This window comes from Oryx dammah, unplaced genomic scaffold (assembly GCF_014754425.2).
Source record: "Oryx dammah isolate SB20612 unplaced genomic scaffold, SCBI_Odam_1.1 HiC_scaffold_5, whole genome shotgun sequence".
In the NCBI taxonomy this organism is placed as follows: Eukaryota; Metazoa; Chordata; class Mammalia; order Artiodactyla; family Bovidae; genus Oryx; species Oryx dammah.
In genome coordinates this window covers 84,567,952-84,589,326 of record NW_024070189.1, presented here as the reverse complement: position 1 = coordinate 84,589,326, position 21,375 = coordinate 84,567,952, and the positions used below count along the sequence as shown (strand labels likewise).

Here is a 21,375-nt window from a genome sequence, read left to right as displayed (position 1 = left end):
AGATATAGAAAATATGTGGTTTTGCTTTCTTTTAAATATGTCTATTAAATATCTTTGGGGCTTAAAACCACGTCTCATGGGACATGCAATTTACTTTCTTCGAGGGTGTGTGGACTGCATCACTTGTTAACTCTGTGGCCCTACGTGAACCCACTGCTATGTTGGCTGCACAGCACACACTGCCACATCCTTTCAGGGGAAGTTCACTGAAAGGAATGAACATTGGACAGCAAGAGAACAAGATCCCCTTGAAGGGATAAGATGTCATAACAAAATGACTTTCTTCTTTTCCCAATCTTTAATGCCAGGAACTGTTTGTACTCTATCTGTGAGAAATCAACAAAGAAGATTAGGTAATACAAAGTATCTCTGTTCAAAAAAAATCACTACGTATTACGTTTTCCTTTTGGCAAATATGTTTATCTCCCTCTCTCCTCATCAACTTGTCTTTAGGTAAATGCTTAGAGATTATTTCACAAACACATGTCTGTCCTCAAAGAACTTTAAGAATTAAAATACTTAATTAACTAAAAGCAACCAGGAGTTCTGCTCTCAATTCAGTTCTCTCAAATTTTCTTCAGCTACAGTATTTCTCCCAAATCAGCGCAGTACAAGTTTAGAGAAGAGAAAAGAATATTTCACCTCACTTAAAAACATCAAAGGAAAACATCTTGAAAAAAGGCTTAGAGCAAATATGACAAACTGTTAATTAATTTATTATATGAAACAGGAGCTCACATGAATAAGATAAAACATGTGCCAAAGAGATAAATAAGTAAAAGAGGTATTTTAAACGAGAACTACAATTTAAAAACTAACCCACCTTGACAGTCATCTTAACAAAGAAATTAAAAATATGTTAACTTCTAGTTTATAAAATTAGAAATAAAATTAGAACTCTTTTCCTCATTTTTTTTAAAAAAGAAACAATATTCTTCTTTCAAACAATATTACTACAAAGCCCAAGCAAGTTGGGTTTCATCCACTATATCTGAAAGAGTGAGCCAGAGACACTGGTCTTTTCTCCCTGTTCTCCATCCTACATTCTGAAGAAACTTACAAAGCATAACGTATTTTAAGCGCTACCCACTTAATAAAATGTAAGCGTTACTAACAACAATGACAAAAACAACTAGTGTCTAGTTTTCTGTGAAGGACACTGGAAGACCGTTATTTTTAATACCACTCAGTATCAATAAAGAGACTGTGCAGTGGGCATACTCCAAATTGTCAATGAGATTCTAAATCACATCTATCACTCTGAACAGCAATCTGGAAACATGCCATAAAACTCACCGAAACGTCCATGTTCTTTGACTACCTTCACTTCTGAGGCCCTACGTTGACTGTATTCCATGAAGACACTAAATATAGCATCATTTAAGATGGTAAAACTTATAGGAAAAAATTAATGAGTGTATCCAACCATTTAATAATGACTTACAGAGTAAATGATCTTGCAAAAGTTCATGTTGCTAATAAAGGATGAGAGGAACTAGGAATGGCTGGGGCCATGGTCTAGAAAGGCTATGAAGAAGTTTGTTAGACTACCTGCACTGAAAAAGCCTTTCATTTTACTAGAGGGCATTTAATTCCTCAAATAGTTCAGGTATCACCTCATCAAAAAATATAATAAAATCTGTAAGAAGAAATAAATCAGTCTGTACCCCTATAATTATTCTACTGGGAATCTTCAGGTAAGACTACAATTCTGATATTGGCAAACTCTCCTAGAGAAGAATAAAAGTCAAAAAGCTGAAACACTTTTATGAGACTCCTTGTCTAAGCTATGAACGTGGGGAATCCATAGGGATTTGGACCCCTATGGATTTGGTTATTTGCACTCTTGACCAAACAAAAGGGTAGGATGGCCTCTCCCACAGGAGGCAAGTCAGGAGTCAGATGAGAGATCTCCTGATGGTAAACTCCAAGCTTAAAGTGACAAGCATTTTGTAAATAAGATTCTCCAGTTTCAGATTCTTCTCTGTGTTATCTCTCCTGTGTAATTCCATATCTTTAATACAGTCTTAATTAAATGCCTCCAGTCTAGCCTCAGCTGTGTTGTGGGTAAGGAAGGATTGCATGTCCATATTTTAGCTGCCAGAGAAGGCATTCCAGTCCACCATCCATGTCTTAAGCCAGGGTGAAGACGGGAAAAGGTAATGAGTGAGAGATGTCTTAGAAAACGTGTTTCTCTCAAAGGTCAAGGGCAGGTCATCAGTCAGGCTCTGCTGCTCCACCTTGCATAGGGAGGCATCCTCTATTAGCACCCTTCAGGGGGCTGGTGTAGATTTGATTACAGACAGAGTCCCTTCTTTGTAGCCTCAAGTATGTTTAGACCATCAGATAGTTAAAAAATAAGAATCTTGAAATACAAATGAGACCAGGAAAAGGACGATTAGTCCTAAAGGCAAAAAAGCAAACCAACTAATATAAAGACAGCCTTCAGGCTTACGCAACTGTCCCTACCTGTCTGTTTTCAGAAGGGGTGATTTATCAAAAGGTCGTGAAAATGACCACCTTAGCTGGAAGATAAGTGCAAAGTGCAAAGCAACATTTCTTTTTAAGTCTACAGCAAAACCAAACAAAAAAATATTCTAATGTAATCACTTGTTCAAAAGAAAAAAAAAAAAGAAAAACAAGTATAATCAGTGTCATTAGTTTTTGTGTTTTTTTTTTTTTAAGACCAACATGTTAAAAGATGATCTAATTCAACCCTTGGAATAACTGCTCTCTGTAAACAGAAAGTAATTTCATAATCAGATGCATGCTATGTTTACAGGAATTTTTTTGTTGTTTATAGAAATTTTAATCCGTATAAGCACGAAGTAGACTGGATTGTGAGTCTCTCTTCCCTTGCCTCAAAAAAAACCACATTAGTACATTCCTAAATAGCTCTCTCTTTATTTTCTTTGATTGTTTCATATTTATTTTATTTTGGGGTTTTGCATATATCCTTGTAAGTCAGTTAAACTATGTTCTGGAAAAAAATGGAGTATAAGCAAACAAAAATTATCTCTCAATACCTTTTCTTTCTGAAATTACTTTTTCTCTCTGGCAAAGATTACTCTTACCTTAGGTTGTTTGCAAAGGTAGCGACAAAGTTCTCCAATGTACTGAAACACAGTCACATTATACTTTCTGCAGTCATTCCAAAACTGGCTTGCTGAGAATTTCTTCCTTAACACACAAGTGGCACCTATGAGAAAAGGCATAAAAAAGCACAAAGGAAAAAATTCAAGGGCAGAATTAACATAAAACACAAATGATGTTGCTCTGTCCAGAAGAGTTTTGCTCACTTTCAAGGCTTTTATAATCTATCAGCGGCCATTTATGTCAAGCTCATTTTAAAACATTAATCTTACAGTCCAATAAATCGTTAAAAAATATTCATGCTGTAATTCTATATTTGACTGTAGATACGCTTCTTACAATACATGGGATGAAAGAAGCAGTCAAAATAAACAGGACAGTTATAAGTAGTAGAGAATGAATATAGATAAGGGTCATCCTTCTTCATAGAGACCAAGAATATTCACTTACTTTTGACCTCGTATATATACATAGTATTTATCTTTAAAAATTTTAAAGCAGCCTCATATATTTTGAGGTTGAGTTAGCAAGGCAGAATTAGTAAGAAAACACCAACAAAAAGGTTCATTGATGACTGCAGAGCCTAATTTTAACAACCTAATTTTAATAACAATTTTAAGTCATATGAATATGTTCCAAGGAAAATGCTAATGTCTCGACCTTCATCTTTATTTACTGTGGACATTTATCACATTCTAAACATACCATTCTACAAAATTACTTTATAGTATTTTATATATATATATATATATATATATATATATATATAAATCATGGTGAATGATCTCTTAATATTATTTCTGAGTGAGCTAGTAACAGACACATAATCTCAGCATGATTATCAATGGAATCTACTGAGTTGTCAGTTCCACCAAATAACGTCTTGGGTATCTGGAGTACAATGTTTGCAAAGATAGCCTCAATAACTCCTCCTCTGCACTTACCTTTACAATGTGAATTTGACACCCTCACCCCTTCTTTCAAGAAGTGGGGTCTATTTCCCCAACCATCAAATCTTGATTCTGAGCTGGCTTGTCATTTGCTTTGATCAGCAAAATGCAGATAAAATGATCCATGTGACTTCCAAAGCTAAGACTTAAGAAATACTAGGCTTCTGATTGGGAAAGCTCCTACCTCCACTTAAGGAGGCAGAGCTTGGCCACTAAACAGTGAGTGATCACATGGAGAAGGAAATCCTGTCAACATCCAGTTCCAACCACAAGGCTAAATTCCCACAGCACTGCTCTTTCCAATGGGTGATGAAGCTATGTCCTTTTAGTAAACATTTTATAGTTGTATAACATGTACACAATTACTCTGAATTCTACTGATAGCATTTCAAACTTTAATGAAGACAAGTTCTAATTAGACATTGTGAAAACTTATTCAAACACACAATAAAAGCGTACCTAATTCAATACATCCACCAATTCCGAGAAGAGATGCTGCACTATGATACAGAGGAAGAGTCATATAAATGATGTCATCAGAAGTACAACCAAAAGCCCGTAATCCACTAGAACTCTTTATAGCTACAAGATGACAAATCATAGCTGCTTTTGGTAGACCTAGAAAAAAGGAAAAAGAAATGTAACAGAAAAGTTACTGTGTTGATATCAACTACAACAGCAACTGAGACAAAAAGACATCAAAATAGTCTATATGTTTGGTAAAAGGGGCCATACAAACGCCAGCTATGACTTTAGTTAATCTCTAGAACCTTGGATCAACCCAGAGGATTAAAACTATAAAATTATATAAGACTTTGAAATCTCAGTTCAGTTCAGTCACTCAGTTGAGTCTGACTCGTTGTGACCCCATGAATCGCAGCACACCAGGCCTCCCTGTCAATCACCAACTCCCGGAATTCACTCAAACTCATGTCCATCGAGTCGGTGATGCCATCCAACCATCTCATCCTCTGTTGTCCCCTTCTCCTCCTGCCCCCAATCCCTCCCAGCTGCAGGGTCTTTTCCAAAGAGTCAACTCTTCACATGAGGTGGCCAAAGTACTGGAGTTTCAGCTTTAGCATCAGTACTTCCAAAGAACATCCACGGCTGATCTCCTTTAGAATGGACTGGTTGGATCTCCTTGCAGTCCAAGGGACTCTCAAGAGTCTTCTCCAACACCACAGTTCAAAAGCACCAATTCTTTGGCACTCAGCCTTCTTCACAGTCCAACTCTCACATCCATACATGACCACTGGAAAAACCATAGCCTTGACTAGACGGACCTTGGTTGGCAAAGTAATGTCTCTGCTTTTCAATGTGCTATCTAGGTTGGTCATAATTTTCCTTCCAAGGAGTAAGCATCTTTTAATTTCATGGCTGCAGTTACCATCTGCAGTGATTTTGGAGCCCCCCAAAATAAAGTCTGACACTGTTTCCACTGTTTCCCCATCTATTTCCCATGAAGGGATGGGATCAGATGCCATGATCTTCATTTTCTGAATGTTGAGTTTTAAGCCAACTTTTTCATTCTCCTCTTACACTTTCAACAAGAGGCTTTTTAGCTCCTCTTCACTTTCTGCCATAAGGGTGGTGTCATCTGCATATCTGAGGTTATTGACATTTCTCCCGGCAATTTTGATTCCAGCTTGTGCTTCTTCCAGTCCAGCGTTTCTCATGATGTACTCTGCATATAAGTTAAATAAGCAGGGTGACAATATACAGCCTTGACGTAGTCCTTCTCCTATTTGGAACCAGTCTGTTGTTCCATGTCCAGTTCTAACTGTTGCTTCCTGATCTGCATACAGATTTCTCAAGAGGCAAGTCAGGTGGTCTGGTAGTCACATTGCTTTCAGAATCTTCCACAGTTTATTGTGATCCACACAGTCAAAGGCTTTGGCATAGTCAATAAAGCAGAAATAGATGTTTTTCTGGAACTCTCTTGCTTTTTCCATGATCCAGCAGATGTTGGCAATTTGATCTCTGGTTCCTCTGCCTTTTCTAAAACAAGCTTGAACCTCTGGAAGTTCATGGATCATGTATTGCTGAAGCCTGGCTTGGAGAATTTTGAGCATTACTTTACTCGCGTGTGAGATGAGTGCAATTGTGCAGTAGTTTGAGCCTTCTTTGGCATTGCCTTTCTTTGGGATTGGAATGAAAACTTGTCCAGTCCTGTGGCCACTGCAGAGTTTTCCAGATTTGCTGGCTTATTGAGTGCAGCACTTTCACAGCATCATCTTTCAGGATTTGAAATGGCTCAACTGGAATTCCATCACCCCCACTAGCTTTGTTCATAGTGATGCTTTCTAAGCCCACTTGACTTCACATTCCAGGATGTCTGACTCTAGGTGAGTGATCACACCATCATGATTATCTGGGTTGTAAAGATTTTTTTTGTATAGTTCTTCTGTGTTGTGAAAAGAAGAGAGGCGAAAAGCAAAGGAGAAAAGGAAAGATATAAGCAGCTGAATGCAGAGTTCCAGAGAATAGCAGAAAGAGATAAGAAAGCCTTCTGCAGTGATCAATGCAAAGAAATAGGGGGAAAGAACAGAATGGGAAAGACTAGAGATCTCTCAAGAAAATTAGAGATACCAAGGGAACACTTCATGCAAAGATGGGCTCGATAAAGGAGAGAAATGGTCTGGACCTAACAGAAACAGAAGTTATTAAGAAGAGGTGGCAAGAATACACAGAAGAACCGTACAAACAAAATCTTCACAACACAGATAATCATGATGGTGTGATCACTAATCTAGAGCCAGATATCCTGGAATGTGAAGTCCAGTGGGCCTTGGAAAGCATCGCTATGAACAAAGCTAGTGGAGGTGATGGAATTCCAGCTGAGTTGTTTCAAATCCTGAAAGATAATGTTGTGAAAGGGCTGCACTCAATATGCCAGCAAATTCGGAAAACTCAGAAGTGGCCACAGGACTGGAAAAGGTCAGTTTTCATTCCAATTCCAAAGAAAGGCAATGCCAAAGAATGCTCAAACTACCACACAATTGCACTCATCTCACATGCTAGTGAAGTAATGCTCAAAATTCTCCAAGCCAGGCTTCAGCAATACGTGAACCGTGAACTTCCAGATGTTCAAGCTGGTTTTAGAAAAGGCAGAGGAACCAGAGATCAAATTGCCAACATCCGCTGGATCATGGAAAAAGCAAGAGAGTTCCAGAAAAACATCTATTTCTGCTTTATTGACTATGCCAAAGCCTTTGACTGTGTGGATCACAATCAACTGTGGAAAATTCTTCAAGAGATGGGAATACCAGACCACCTAACCTGCCTCTTGAGAAATCTGTATGCAGGTCAGGAAGTAACAGTTAGAACTGGACATGGAACAACAGACTGGTTCCAAATAGGAAAAGGACTACGTCAAGGCTGTATATTGTCACCTTGCTTATTTAACTTATATGCAGAGTACATCATGAGAAATGCTGGGCTGGAAGAAGCACAAGCTGGAATCAAGATTGCCGGGAAAAATATCAATAACCTCAGATATGCAGATGACACCACCCTTATGGCAGAAAGTGAAGAAGAACTAAAAAGCCTCTTGATGAAAGTGAAAGAGGAGAGTGAAAAAGTTGGCCTAAAGCTCAACATTCAGAAAACGAAGATCATGGCATCTGGTCCCATCACTTCTTAGGAAATAGATGGGGAAACAGTGGAAACAGTGTCAGACTTTATTTTTTTAGGCTCCAAAATCACTGCAGATGGTGACTGCAGCCGTGAAATTAAAAGACACTTACCCCTTGGAAGAAAAGTTATGACCAACCTAGATTGTATATTCAAAAGCAGAGACATTACTCTGCCAACAAAGGTCCATCTAGTCAAGGCTATGGTTTTTCCTGTGGTCATGTATGGATGTGAGAGTTGGATTGTGAAGAAAGCTGAGCGCCGAAGAATTGATGCTTTTGAACTGTGGTTTTGGAGAAGACTCTTGAGAGTCCCTTAGACTGCAAGGAGATCCAACCAGTCCATTCTGAAGGAGATCAACCCTGGGATTTCTTTGGAAGGAATGATGCTGAGGCTGAAACTCTAGTACTTTGGCCACCTCATGTGAAGAGCTTATTCATTGGAAAAGACTCTGATGCTGGGAGGGATTGGGGGCAGGAGGAGAAGGGGACGACAGAGGATGAGATGGCTGGATGGCATCACCGACTCGATGGACTTGAGTTTGAGTAAACTCTGGGAGTTGGTGATGGACGGGGAGGCCTGGCGTGCTGCGATTCATGGGGTCGCAAAGAGTTGTACAGAACTGAGCGACTGAACTGAACTGAACTCTGTGTATTCTTGCCACCTCTTCTTAATATCTTCTGCTTCTGTTAGGTCCATACCATTTCTGTCCTTTATTGAGCCCATCTTTGCATGAAATGTTCTCTTGGTATCTCTGGTTTTCTTGAAGAGACCTCTAGTCTTTCCCATTCTGTTGTTTTCCTCTATTTCTTTGTATTGATCACTGAGGAAGGCTTTCTTATCTCTCCTTGCTATTCTTTGGAACTGTGCATTCAGATGCTTATATCTTTCCTTTTCTCCTCTGCTTTTCACATCTCTTCTTTTTACAGCTATTTTGTAAGGCCTCCCCAGACAGCCATTTTGCTTTTTTGCATTTCTTTTCTCTAGGAAGCTTCAAAGAGCCATATTTGCTATAAAAATGCCCCAAATACACAGTGTTTTCTCTTGTTCAACCTATTTACTAAATAAAACTAAAGTTGTTGTGGGATTTTTAGTGAGAGCATACATGTGACTGCAAACACCAGTCTACAGTGACTTCCGGACACTCTTCCAGAGTGAGCTTCATATCTGCTTTGTTGCTGCAGCTGCTTTGACTTTCATCAACTGGAAGAGACTTGACCTCAGACACAAAATTGGCATGGTCTTGCCTACAATCCTAACTAAAATTCATTTATTAAGTTTTTTCAAAAGAAATTTCTGTGGCTCTTTCTGATAGCTAGGCATCTCACAGCCTGAAAGAGTTTCTTGCCCTCCACATGGATAGAGGATCCCTCCAAGATTTCTTGTCAAAGCCATTATAAAGATTTTGAGTGAGACTAGCATCCTTGATTCCTGATATTGTGATTGCTTTTCTCGTCTTCATCCAGAGAATCTAATATTTATGCATTTTCTGCCTCTGAGAAGTTCCTACATGCTGTTCTTCAGTTACCATATTCCCTACTTTCCATATTGTTCCTGATCTCATGGCAGCCCAGCTTTAAAAATAATTTTTCAGTTGGAGGTGTGTCAAAAAATAAGGATGCTTTATCTAGTTATTCTTCACCTGTGTGGTTATGTCACTCCTGTAATGCACTTTAGTAACAAACAAATTACTCATGTTTTGGTTCTTTATTTGGTTAGTTTTAAGTGAATAATGATCCCATTAACTTATTATAAAAGTTATTATAAATTATTTAAGGTACTCAGATGTTTTGATAAAGGAGACAACAGGAGCTTATCTAACAATGAAAATGATCAAAGGTTCATGCAGCTTAAAGTTTTAAAAAAAGAACCAACAGAATAAATGAAGCTTGTTAAAACTGCAACTTAGAGTCTCTCTTGAAAGAGTTGGTTTATTAACATACTAAAGCCTTTGAGGGGCCCAACTGCGCAAAAATGTTGCTGTTTTTTTCAATGATGTTTCTCAAACTCCCGTGGTCATAAAGCACCTCTTTAAGTTTTTTTTTCTTTGTAGACATGAAGGGATATGTGTGGCACAAGCTTGGGAAAATGTTACCTTAGGTGGTCTCTGAAATCCTCTGCTTTTCTAACCTTCTGTGGATCCCTAGCATTAAAACTCTTTACACATCCACAGATGTGGGGGGACCACTGTGATGAGGTCCTGGTATAAAGGTGGGAGTGAGGCTCTGTGCAGTGAATTGGTGATTAGCAGGAAGAAGGAAGAAGAGATGCTATTAAGAGAAAGCCAATTTATGGGTAGGGATGAAAAAATCTGGGGAATCTGGGAATGATTTTGGAAATGGGAAAGAATTCCTAACATTAAGCAGGCAAGACAAAAGGAAATAAACTTAATGGTTATTGCAACTGGTCCCAGTGCAGCCTGGAAGGCAGTTCCATCTTTTTTCTCCTTCCACTGCTTGCAGGAGTGGCTGACCACAAGGCTGCTGTTTCCAGGGTTAAAAAGCCTTTCATCGAGATCTTGAGGCACCTAACGAAACTCAACGAGCCACCTCAGAAGTAGATACTGGCAGACTGAACACATACATAGGCCCTCAAGTCAAAAAAAGAATGGAATTGGAGGTGACAGCAACCTGATTTTAGAAAGGCAGGTGGACAGCTGACACAGCAGACCCAAGAAGATGAGCCTTGAAGAAAGCTGATTTGCTCCCACAAAATCCTAGCAAGGCTCAGAAACTTGGAGACTAGATACCTCCCAGAGTGGAGTATCAATATGGAAATATAAAGAGGGAGCTAAATGGGAGTTCTGTTTAAGAAGCAATTCCATCGGTCATAAATAAGGGGAGCCTCTCTTGTTCATCAAGATCTCACAGAATCTCCCAGGTCAAAGACACATGAATGGTATAAAAATTGACCTCAGTCCTTTCCTTACTCAGAGACATTCTAAGTTTGTCCCTAGGTCGATGGATATAATATTTTGGTGAGCTTCACAGTAGTAAAATGATTAGGAAAGGTTTGATGTCATCCAAAGGGCTCCCATACAACCTGCTTGAAAGGGCCTGTGAGCAGACACTGCTCCCTCATTTTTAACTTTTCTAAGTCTCACTTCTTTACATCACTTCCTAACTTGCATCAACACTTACTTCATTATCAACATTATAAGATTTTTTGTTTGAGAAAATCTGTCTGATTTTTATGATAGTAGGCAACACTAATATAAATTCTCACGATCATTACAACTATTATCACTTAATCCAGCTGTGGGTTTCGAGCTGCAAAACATCAGTTTAGAGAGAGAGAGATCAAGGAAGAGAGAGAGAGAGAGATGCTTTTAATAAAAAACATCAATTCAGTCTTTAATGAGGCTCAATGTGAGACAGGCTGGGATCTGGGGCCTGTGATCCTTTACTTGGGCTGCCTGCACCTCAAGTGACAGAATAGAAGAAACTATAAGGGACTAAAAATAACTGCATGCATGTACAGTTCAGGCAATTATGAAAAACATTCAAAAGGGGCACAAGTCAACTGTCATTTCTGAGGTGCCAGGAGCAAAAGGAGGTTACTGTACATGATGTCTGTAACTAGCCCCTCCAAAGGGGTGGGCAGACCACTTAAGCCACCCCTGCAGCCCCACCCACCAATCCACCCCTACCCTCACCCCATTTTAGGAACCAGCCTGCCCTCCCTAGTTAGGGAGCCAGCAAGAGCACTTGTTACTTGTTTTTACTTCTCTGTGCTGCGGCATGAGTCCCAATCAAGCCTTGCCTGAATTCCTCATCTGATCCCTTTCCATTTTCTATTGATTAAAGAGTCCAAGGACCCTAGTCTGTAGCAAATGTGATTTTGCTACATTTTTTGACAGTTTTGTATTTATAAAGCATGACATCTACTGTATGCCCAATTCTGTATGTTGCTTTGCTCTCTATAAGACCCCAAGTTGCTCAGAACATTAAGCTAAAGAGAGATGATATTTGTATAACTTTTCCTGTATAGGATCATTCACAATCCAAATTTGAAAGAATGTCAATAAATGCTTTGACATTTTAAAATGTAAAAAATAAAATGAAATTACAGCATCACATTGCTTCCCCCCACACTGGTAAAGATCTGATATGTATTCTCTGGAAAAAGATGAGCCTCTGGAAACATCAGGAAGGAGAGAGACTGAACATATCGTGGGAATAAGAGAAAGTGGGCATCCTCCTCCCGCTCCTTTTTTACAGTTTACTAGTTTTCCCTTCAAGATTCTGGTCTGAGGAATCTAAAGCACCTAGAAGTAAAACTGATAGTCATGACTCTGCCAACAAAATGTCCTGGACACTGAAACTAACCAGCTCACAGTCCCGCTCAGTCACACAGAGCTTCTAGTTAGGATTTTATTTGCTGTGGTAGGTATGTTTTGGTGGCTAAACTTTAAACATGAGCAGCCAAAGGTCAACCGATATTTGAGGAGATCCTCTAGAGTAAAGAACAGAGGCCACTGTAAAATAAAAGGTAAAAGGACATTAGAGAAAATAGAGACAAGGTAGAGAGGAGAAATTTTTTAAAAAATATTAATATTCTGAGAGGTATGAGACAATGAAGTATCAATAATACAAAAATAACATGCTACAAAATGAGAAATACTCAGAGAACACAGAGCTAAAATATAAATCTCTCAAAAAATAAACCAAAAGGTAAGAGAAGGAAAATAGGATAGAAGAGGTTAGAAAATTAATAACAGTTTAAGGAGGCCAAGCTTTAAAAAGTTAGAGATCCAAAGATAAAAGAATGAACAAACAAACAAAATAATAGAAGGAGAGAATGGGCAGAAAAAAAAAATAGAAATAAAGAAAAGAATATGCAGTCATCTTTAAAAAAATTTTCAAGTACCTAGAATTGCAAGACATGAGTTTCTAGATTTAAAAGGCTGACAAATTTACCAGCAAAATGGATAAGTAAGACTAGTCCCAGTACAAATAATCTTGAAATCATAGAATACTGAAGGCTCATGAAATTCTAAAAATTCCTCCCCCTTGCCACCCACCACCCCTGCCCCCACCAAAAGAAAGAAAAACACCACCAGGTTGATGTAAAGGATATGAAAGCAGGAAAAAAAAAGACTTCTCAATATTTATACTGGAAAACAGAAGATAAAAAAGCAATGCCTTCAAATCCCTGCACCAGTATCATTTCTTACCTAGAATTCTATACAAGTGTAAGGGTAGAAAAAAAAAAAGACATTCAGGCATGTGAGAACTTCAACTTACCTACTAACAAGCAGCTGCTAAAAAAAAGTGCAGTGATATAATGAAAAGTAAACAAAGGAAATAAATTTAGAATCTAAGAATCAGGGGATCGGAAAGAAGGTCTGAAGGGAATTCTCAGGGTGATGGTGAGAAATGAACCCAGGACACGTCAAGATTGAAATCATAGGGAGGAAAGCTTTGGGAAAGATGTGATCAAGAATTGGCATATATACACTAATATGTATGAAACAGAACACTAATGAGAACCTGCTGTATAGCCCAGAGAACTCTACTGAATGCTCTGTGGTGACCTAATGGGAAGGAAACCCAAAAATGAGGGCATATATGTATACATCCAGCTGATTCACTTCACTGTGTAACAGAAACTAACACAACAATGTAAAGCAACTATGTTGTTTTTGTTGTTCAGTTGCTCAGTTGTGTCAGACTCTGCAGCCCCATGGACTGCAGCATGCCAGGCCTCCCTGTCCTTCATCATCTCCCAGAGTTTGCCCAAGTTCATGCACATTGCATGGGTGATGCCATCCAGTCATCTTATCCTCTGATGCTTCTTCTCCTTCTGCCCTCAGTCTTTCCCAACATCAGGGATTTTTCCAATGAGTTGGCTGTTTGCATCAGAAGACCAAAATACTGGAGCTTCAGCTTCAGCATCTGTCCTTCCAATGAATATTCAGGGTTGATTTCCTCTAAGATTGATGGGTTTGATCTTCTTGCTGTTCAGGGGACTCTCAGGAGTCTTCTCCAGCACCACAGTTCTAAGGCATCAATTCTCTGGCATTCTGCCTCCTTTACGGTCCAGCTCTCACAACCATACGTGACCAATGAGAAGACCACAGCCTTGACTACATGAACCTTTGTCAGCAGAGTAATGTCTGCTTCAACACATTGTCTAGGTTTGTCACAGGTTCCTGCCAAGGAGCAAGTTTCTTTTAATTTCATGGCTGCAGTCACCATCCTCAGTAATTTTAGAGCCCAAGAAGAGGAAATCTGTCACTACCTCCACCTTTTCCCCTTCCATTTGCCATGAAGTAAAGGGACCAAAGATGCTTACTCCTTGGAAGGAAAGTTATGATCAACCTAGGCAGCATATTAAAAAGCAGAGACATTACTTTGCCAACAAAAGTCCATCTAGTCAAGGCTATGGATGTGAGAGTTGGACTGTGAAGAAAGCTGAGTGCTGAAGAATTGATGCTTTTGAACTGTGGTGTTGGAGAAGACTCTTGAGAGTCCCTTGGACTGCAAGGAGATCCAACCAGTCCATTCTGAAGGAGACCAGTCCTGGGTGTTCATTGGAAGGACTGAGGTTGAAGCTGAAACTCCAATACTTTGGCCACCTCATGCGAAGAGCTGACTCATTGGAAAAGACCCTGATGCTGGGAGAGATTGGGGGCAGGAGGAGAAGGGGATGACAGAGGATTAGATGGCTGGATGGCATCACAGACTTGATGCACATGAGTTTGGGTGAACTCCGGGAGATGGTGATGGACAGGGAGGCCTGGCATGCTGTGATTCGCAAAGAGTCAGACACGACTGAGTGACTGAACTGAAAGGGGCTGGATGCCAAGATTTTAGTTTTTTAATATTTAGTTTTAATCCAGCTTTTTCACTCTCCTCCTTGACCCTCATCAATAGACTTTTTAGTTCCTCTTCACTAAAGAACTAAAGAGGAACTAAAGCAACTCAACCCCAATCAAAACAAAATAGAACAACAACAACAAAAAGAACATAGGCTTGACAAAATACAGACAAGCTTTTCAATGTCTAAAGGTGAGTTACTTTTTGATAGAAGGATGGGTACAAACTGGTCATAGATATAGAGAAAACTAAGCAAGCAAATGAAAAAACAAATGATCAATTCCAGATTGGGGAGAGTTTTACATGAAAGAAAATAAATATAATTTTATTATACTATAGAGGACAGCTAGAAATAGTTATGATACTGATAACTATCAAACTATCAATACTAAGTTATGATATTGATAACTAATCAAACCAATATTTATGATGAAACAATATATAGAGTGATGTCAGAGAGAGAAAGTATCTGTATTAGAGGAAAAAATCTGAGTTGGAGGGAGAGAGTGGTAAAGAAAGAAGATAAAATTTTCATCTTCCATTGTGGACAAGCAGTATCTATTTTTTGGGGGGGGCACCTATTAAGTACCCAATAAAATTCTCAAGCTATTTAGATATTTAGAGATGATTACAGAAAGATCTGTGCTGGTGAAAACTCTTGAGAGTCCCTTGGACAGCAAGGATATCATATCAGTCAATCCTAAAGGAAATCAACCCCAAATATTCATTGCAAGGACTGATGCTGAAGCTCCAATACTTTGGTTACCTGATGCAAAGAACCGACTCACTGGAAAAGACTCTGATACTGGGAAAGACTGAAGGCAGGATGAGAAGGGGTGATAGAGGATGGGATGGTTGGATGGCATCACTGATTCAACGGACATGAGTTTGAGCAAACTGTGAAAGATGGTAAAGGACAGGGAAGTCTGGCATGCTGCAGTCCATGGGGTTGCAGAGTCGGACATGACTTAGTGACTGAATGACAACAACAAGAAAAATACCGAATGCAATTGGTTCACAATAGGTAAGCAGGGTTCAGTTCAGTTCAGTCGCTCAGTCGTGTCCGATGCTTTGCGACCCCATGAATCGCAGCACGCCGGGCCTCCCTGTCCATCACCATCTCCTGGAGTTCACTCAGACTCACGTTCATCGAGTCAGTGATGCCATCCAGCCATATCATCCTCGGTCATCCCCTTCTCCTCCTGCCCCCAGTCCCTCCCAGCATCAGAGTCTTTTCCAATGAGTCAATTCTTCTCATCAGGTGGGCAAAGTACTGGAGTTTCAGCTTTAGCATCATTCCTTCCAAAGAAATCCCAGGGTTGATCTCCTTCAGAATGGACTGGCTGGATCTCCTTGCAGTCCAAGGGGCTCTCAAGAGTCTTCTCCAACACCACACTTCAAAAGCATCAATTCTTCGGCGCTTAGCCTTCTTCACAGTCCAACTCTCACATCCATACATGACCACTGGAAAAACGATAGCCTTGACTAGACGGACCTTAGTTGGCAAAGTAATGTCTCTGCTTTTGAATATACTATCTAGGTTGGTCATAACTTTTCTTCCAAGGAGTAAGCGTCTTTTAATTTCATGGCTGCAATCACCATCTGCAGTGATTTTGGAGCCCCCAAAAATAAAGTCTGGCACGTTTCCACTGTTTCCCCATCTATTTCCCATGAAGTGATGGGACTGGATGCCATGATCTTCGTTTTCTGAATGTTGAGCTTTAAGTCAACTTTTTTGCTCTCCTCTTTCACTTCCATCAAGAGGCTTTTTAGCTCCTCTTCACTTTCTGCCATACGGGTGGTGTCATCTGTCTCTGAGGTGATTGATATTTCTCCTGGCAATCTTGATTCCAGCTTGTGTTTCTTCCAGTCCAGCATTTCTCATGATGTACTCTGCATAGAAGTTAAATAAGCAGGGTGACAATACACAGCCTTGACGTACTCCTTTTCCTGTTTGGAATCAGTCTGTTGTTCCATGTCCAGTTCTAACTGTTGCTTCCTGATCTGCATACAGGTTTCTCAAGAGGCAGGTTAGGTGGTCTGGTATTCCCATCTCTTTCAGAATTTTCCACAGTTTATTGTGATCCACACAGTCAAAGACTTTGGCATAGTCAATAAAGCAGAAATAGATGTTTTTCTGGAACTCAATATTTCTAAAACTATTAGCATTTTCATCTTTGTACTCTATAACTTTAATATGAATAAATATCAAATAAAAAATTAATAGTGCTTTTGCTTTCAGCCTGCTGTGCAAATGTATCAAACACTGGTTTTAATCTTCAAGAACAGGAGCTGTTAATAGTCTGCTCCACACTATTCTCTTTGGGGTAAGGAGGGTTGTGGGGAGAGGAGAGTGGTAAAGACTGTTTTGAAGACCAGAGTCACTTTTTATAAGAAAACAGCGTAAAGACAAATTGTCAAGTACCTTCTGTTGGAAGTTTTCAAAGATATAATTTCCAAAATTTTATTGTCTCTTTCAAAGTTAAGTCAGGTCATCTTTATGTTGACAACTTGATACACATTAGCATTTCCCAGTTCATTTATCACAGCTGTTTTTTAAACAGAGTTAACAACAACAACGTGAACCATGAACTTCCAGATGTTCAAGCTGGTTTTAGAAAAGGCAGAGGAACCAGAGATCAAATTGCCAACATCTGCTGGATCATGGAAAAAGCAAGAGAGTTCCAGAAAAACATCTATTTCTGCTTTATTGACTATGCCAAAGCCTTTGACTGTGTGGATCACAATCAACTGTGGAAAGTTCTTAAAGAGATGGGAATACCAGACCACCTGACCTGCCTCTTGAGAAACCTGTATGCAGGTCAGGAAGCAACAGTTAGAACTGGACATGGAACAACAGACTGGTTCCAAATAGGAAAAGGAGTACGTCAAGGCTATATATTGTCACCCTGCTTATTTAACTTATATGCAGAGTACATCATGAGAAATGCTGGACTGGAAGAAACACAAGCTGGAATCAAGACTGCTGGGAGAAATATCAATAACCTCAGATATGCAGATGATACCACCCTTGTGGCAGAAAGTGAAGAAGAACTAAAGAGCCTCTTGATGAAAGTGAAAGAGGAGAGTGAAAAAGTTGGCCTAAAGCTCAACATTCAGAAAATGAAGATCATGGCATCTGATCCCATCCCTTCATGGGAAATAGATGGGGAAACAGTGGAAACAGTGGCTGACTTTATTTTGGGGGGCTCCAAAATCACTGCAGATGGTGACTGCAGCCATGAAATTAAAAGATGCTTAATCCTTGGAAGAAAAGTTACGACCAACCTAGATAGCATATTGAAAAGCAGAGACATTACTTTGTCAACAAAGGTCTATCTAGTCAAGGCTATGGTTTTTCCAGTGGTCATGTATGGATGTGAGAGTTGGACTGTGAAGAAAGCTGAGCGCCAAAGAATTGATGCTTTTGAAGTGTGGTGTTGGAGAAGACTCTTGAGAGCCCCTTGGACTGCAAGGAGATCCAACCATCTCCAAGGAAATCATCCTAAAGGAGATCAGTCCTGGGTGTTCATTGGAAGGACTGATGTTGAAGCTGAAACTCCAATACTTTGGCCACCTGATGTGAAGAGTTGTTGCTGGGAAAGATTGAGAGCAGGAGAAGGGGATGACAGAGGATGAGATGGTTGGATGGTATCACCAACTCAATGGACATGGGTTTGGGTAAACTCTGGGAGTTGGTGATGGACAGGGAGGCCTGGCGTGCTACGGTTCATGTGGTTGCAAGGAATCGGACACGACTGAGTGACTGAACTGAACTGAACTGAAAAAGCAACAACAGAAAAGTACAACACATCTCCAGGGTAAGAGAGATTACTGTTAGCCTCCAAATTGAAAAAAAGAAAGAACAAAGGAAACTTCTCTATGCAATAGTAGTTTTGCTTACCATACTACCTGTGTATAAGAAATAAGTACCAATACTTTTGAAGTGAAGTGAAAGTCGCTCAGTCAAGCCTGACTCTGCAACCCCATGGACTGTACCCTGCTTTTAACACATCTCAATTCAAACTCCCAGTCATCTTCAAATTAATTACAAAAGTTTATTCAAACTACCATGAATACCATTCAATTTTTCTCAGAATCAATTAAGTTTAACATTTCTTTTGAATTCCCAGGTAGTTTCATTATTCTTTGCATCACCAAGTGTGTGTGTGTTGTTTACCTGATAAAAGGAAAGTTAGTTTCTTAATTCTTATTTGTAACCTCCCCCAAATGTGCAAAAACCTCAAGATTTCCTGTTTCTCACATGTTCCAGTCAACCTAAGGAAAACCAGGAGAGCTTACTACAGGTCTTTAAATGCCAGCTCTATACTTGGATTGTATTTAGGAATTAACATTTTACACTAGAATAGAGAAACCTGTTTTAAAGTAGACTAATGGATTTTTTAATTCAGAAGGATGATTACAAACATTTAAACATCTTTTCATTTATATATCAGGCATCTAAGGGAAGCTAGCAAACATCCTGCCAAAGAAGCAGTCCAAATTTCACACTCTGAGTAACTGGGCTGGATCAAGTCTTCAGATATTCCAGTGGCAATTGTACTACCAAACTTGAAAATCTTTCCACTTGCAACAGTGGCCAAGTGAACATGGTGACTTGCCAAGCTAAAGGTAAAGCAATTACATTTTCCATCCAAGTTTGAGAGTTCAAAGATCTAAAGAAACCCAGGTCTTCTTGGATACATGCTTTCTCAGATTTTTGGTAGCTATGAAACTGAGCTCCACTAAAACCTAAAATTCTTTTACCAACTCTCTATCCAAAGCTTTGTTCCCTTTCTTGTCCCATCCGACCTCAACCCCCGGGGAACTGAAGAGTAATCAACCAATGTCAGATGACTAAAATTGCTGTTGCTGATGACATAGTTAAAGCACTAAAGTGATTATCACAGCTATTGTTAACAGATTGTTTCTCCAGGGCAAGATGAGCTCACAGACCCTCAAGCCATAGACCACCTTACCAGAGAGTTGTCAACCAGAGTAATCCTGACTCCCAAAATTGTCACAGAACTGGCACATGATGACTAACCCTAGCTTCTTTATTCTTCTCCTTTAAGAAACCCCCAACTCAAAGGTCAAGTTGAAGTGGATCTGAGGCTTGATGGGCTGCAAGAAATCCTTATTTTTCGGCAATCTCCTGCTATCAGAGTTTGGCTTTCTATACCTTGGGTACTCAAGTCCTTTGCTCAGTTACAGCTACACATGACAAAGATTTGTCCAAACTGGTTGCTTTTCAAATATAACACATTGCGTTCTTTTTAAGTTTCAAGAACAAATGGCTCATACCTGTTGTTCCAGAAGTAAAAATATAAAGATAAGGAGACTTGGTGTTTGAGATAGCGTGGTGACTGCGTGGCACCCGACAATCAGTTGCTGTGCTCAGTTTTTCTTTGAGTGAAGTTATGCCTTGTGGGACAGAGTCTTTCATTGCCCAAACGCTGATACCTTCTGGGAGGCTTGGAAGAATGTCTTCTATAGTTTCTAGAAAATCTAAAAACCAAAGGATTAGGAAAAAGTAAATAAGACATAAATCTCAAACCACTCACCTTGTGCGTTCTTTTGCCTGTTGGAACAGGGATGAAATGCAAATACAATGCCAACTTCCTTTTCACATTGGATAAGTAACATTCTAGCCATTTTATGATTCTGTTTCAACATGACCAACTTAGAGGAAAATCTAGTTATTACCTAATTTCATCAATGCAAAAAACCCAATGCAAACTGAAATTTGGAGATCCCATTATCCAGGGATCTGGATGTGTTTTTTTTCCCCCCAATTTTTAAATAAAACTCTGTTTCTGTAATTTGCCTTAAATTTAAATTCTGGACACTGCCCTGAACATTCTTTCTGAAATACAACTCAGTATCTCATTATTCTAAAAAGCCATCTGTCTGTCACTGCTCAGCTCCACTGTAATGCAACAATCCAAGAGAAACATCTGACTTCTCCGGAAGCACAAGATTGCAGATTATGGATTCACAAGAGTCTGCCTTAGATGCCATTTCAGAGTGAAAAGTTAAAGGAGGCAATTTAGAGATGCTCTTTCCTCTGGATCAGAATTATTAAAGGTAAAAGGTCTTTGAAAGCAAAAGAAGGAAAAGAATGCTTTTCAGAAAAGGTGGCAGGATTCACAGTGCACAGTAGCAGTGGGATCCAAGGCCTCATTAGAACCAGCATCAAGCAAAAAAGAAGTCAAAAGAGTAGAAATCTGCAAACGCGGGTGTCTTCAGGCCCGAAGAGCTGAGGCATCTTCACAGTATCAAGGGTCTGGGTTGAAATCCAGGCTTGAGAAAGGCAAAGGGATACTCATCTCGGGAATCATCTATTGTACAGATAACCAAAGAGTGATTGTGTAGAGGAGACTGTGTTGAGGTACTCTGGGAGACTGACTAGACCTTTTTAATCTGCTCTTCAATGTAGGAGAAATTGTCCTCTCTAGGAGGACAATACTGGTAGAAAAGGAGGGAGCTGGAAGGTGGGTGCAAATCCTTGAGGAGGAAATATTTAGTGTGAGGTACCTGGCACTCTACGGGACACAAAAGAAGCAGAGCATCCTCATTCCTGGATGATGTATAAGCAAGTGAGGCATCTTTTTTTTTTTCCACTAGATTAGACAGACAAACAGTTCTTGATATTCTTTAAATTCTTTGAAAATGTAATGCTCCCTTCCCTTAACATGGATCTTTAACCACGTTCACTTTCATGTTCTACGTGGGTGCTGCAGTTTTATTTTCATAGTCCTACAACACATCATACTTTTTGAGATAAAAGGGATTTCTGAGTGCTACATTATTTATTTTAAAATCTATGTTAACATCCACAGGGACATTAAGCAGTGGCCTTTTGGAGTAGGAAATGG

At 39.5% G+C, this 21,375-nt stretch overlaps 1 protein-coding gene across 1 annotated transcript in view; it reads right to left on the bottom strand.

Moving 5' to 3' along the window:
• SLC27A6 (solute carrier family 27 member 6) overlaps window positions 1-21,375 on the bottom strand; it is a 73,531-nt gene that overhangs the window by 38,752 nt on the left and 13,404 nt on the right. The window contains exons 2-4 of the mRNA XM_040241765.1: window positions 19,802-20,005; window positions 4,503-4,661; window positions 3,075-3,199 (exon numbers count right to left, since the gene is read on the bottom strand). Coding sequence (XP_040097699.1) covers window positions 3,075-3,199; window positions 4,503-4,661; window positions 19,802-20,005 — 488 coding nt within the window. The remainder of the gene's footprint in view (window positions 1-3,074; window positions 3,200-4,502; window positions 4,662-19,801; window positions 20,006-21,375) is intronic.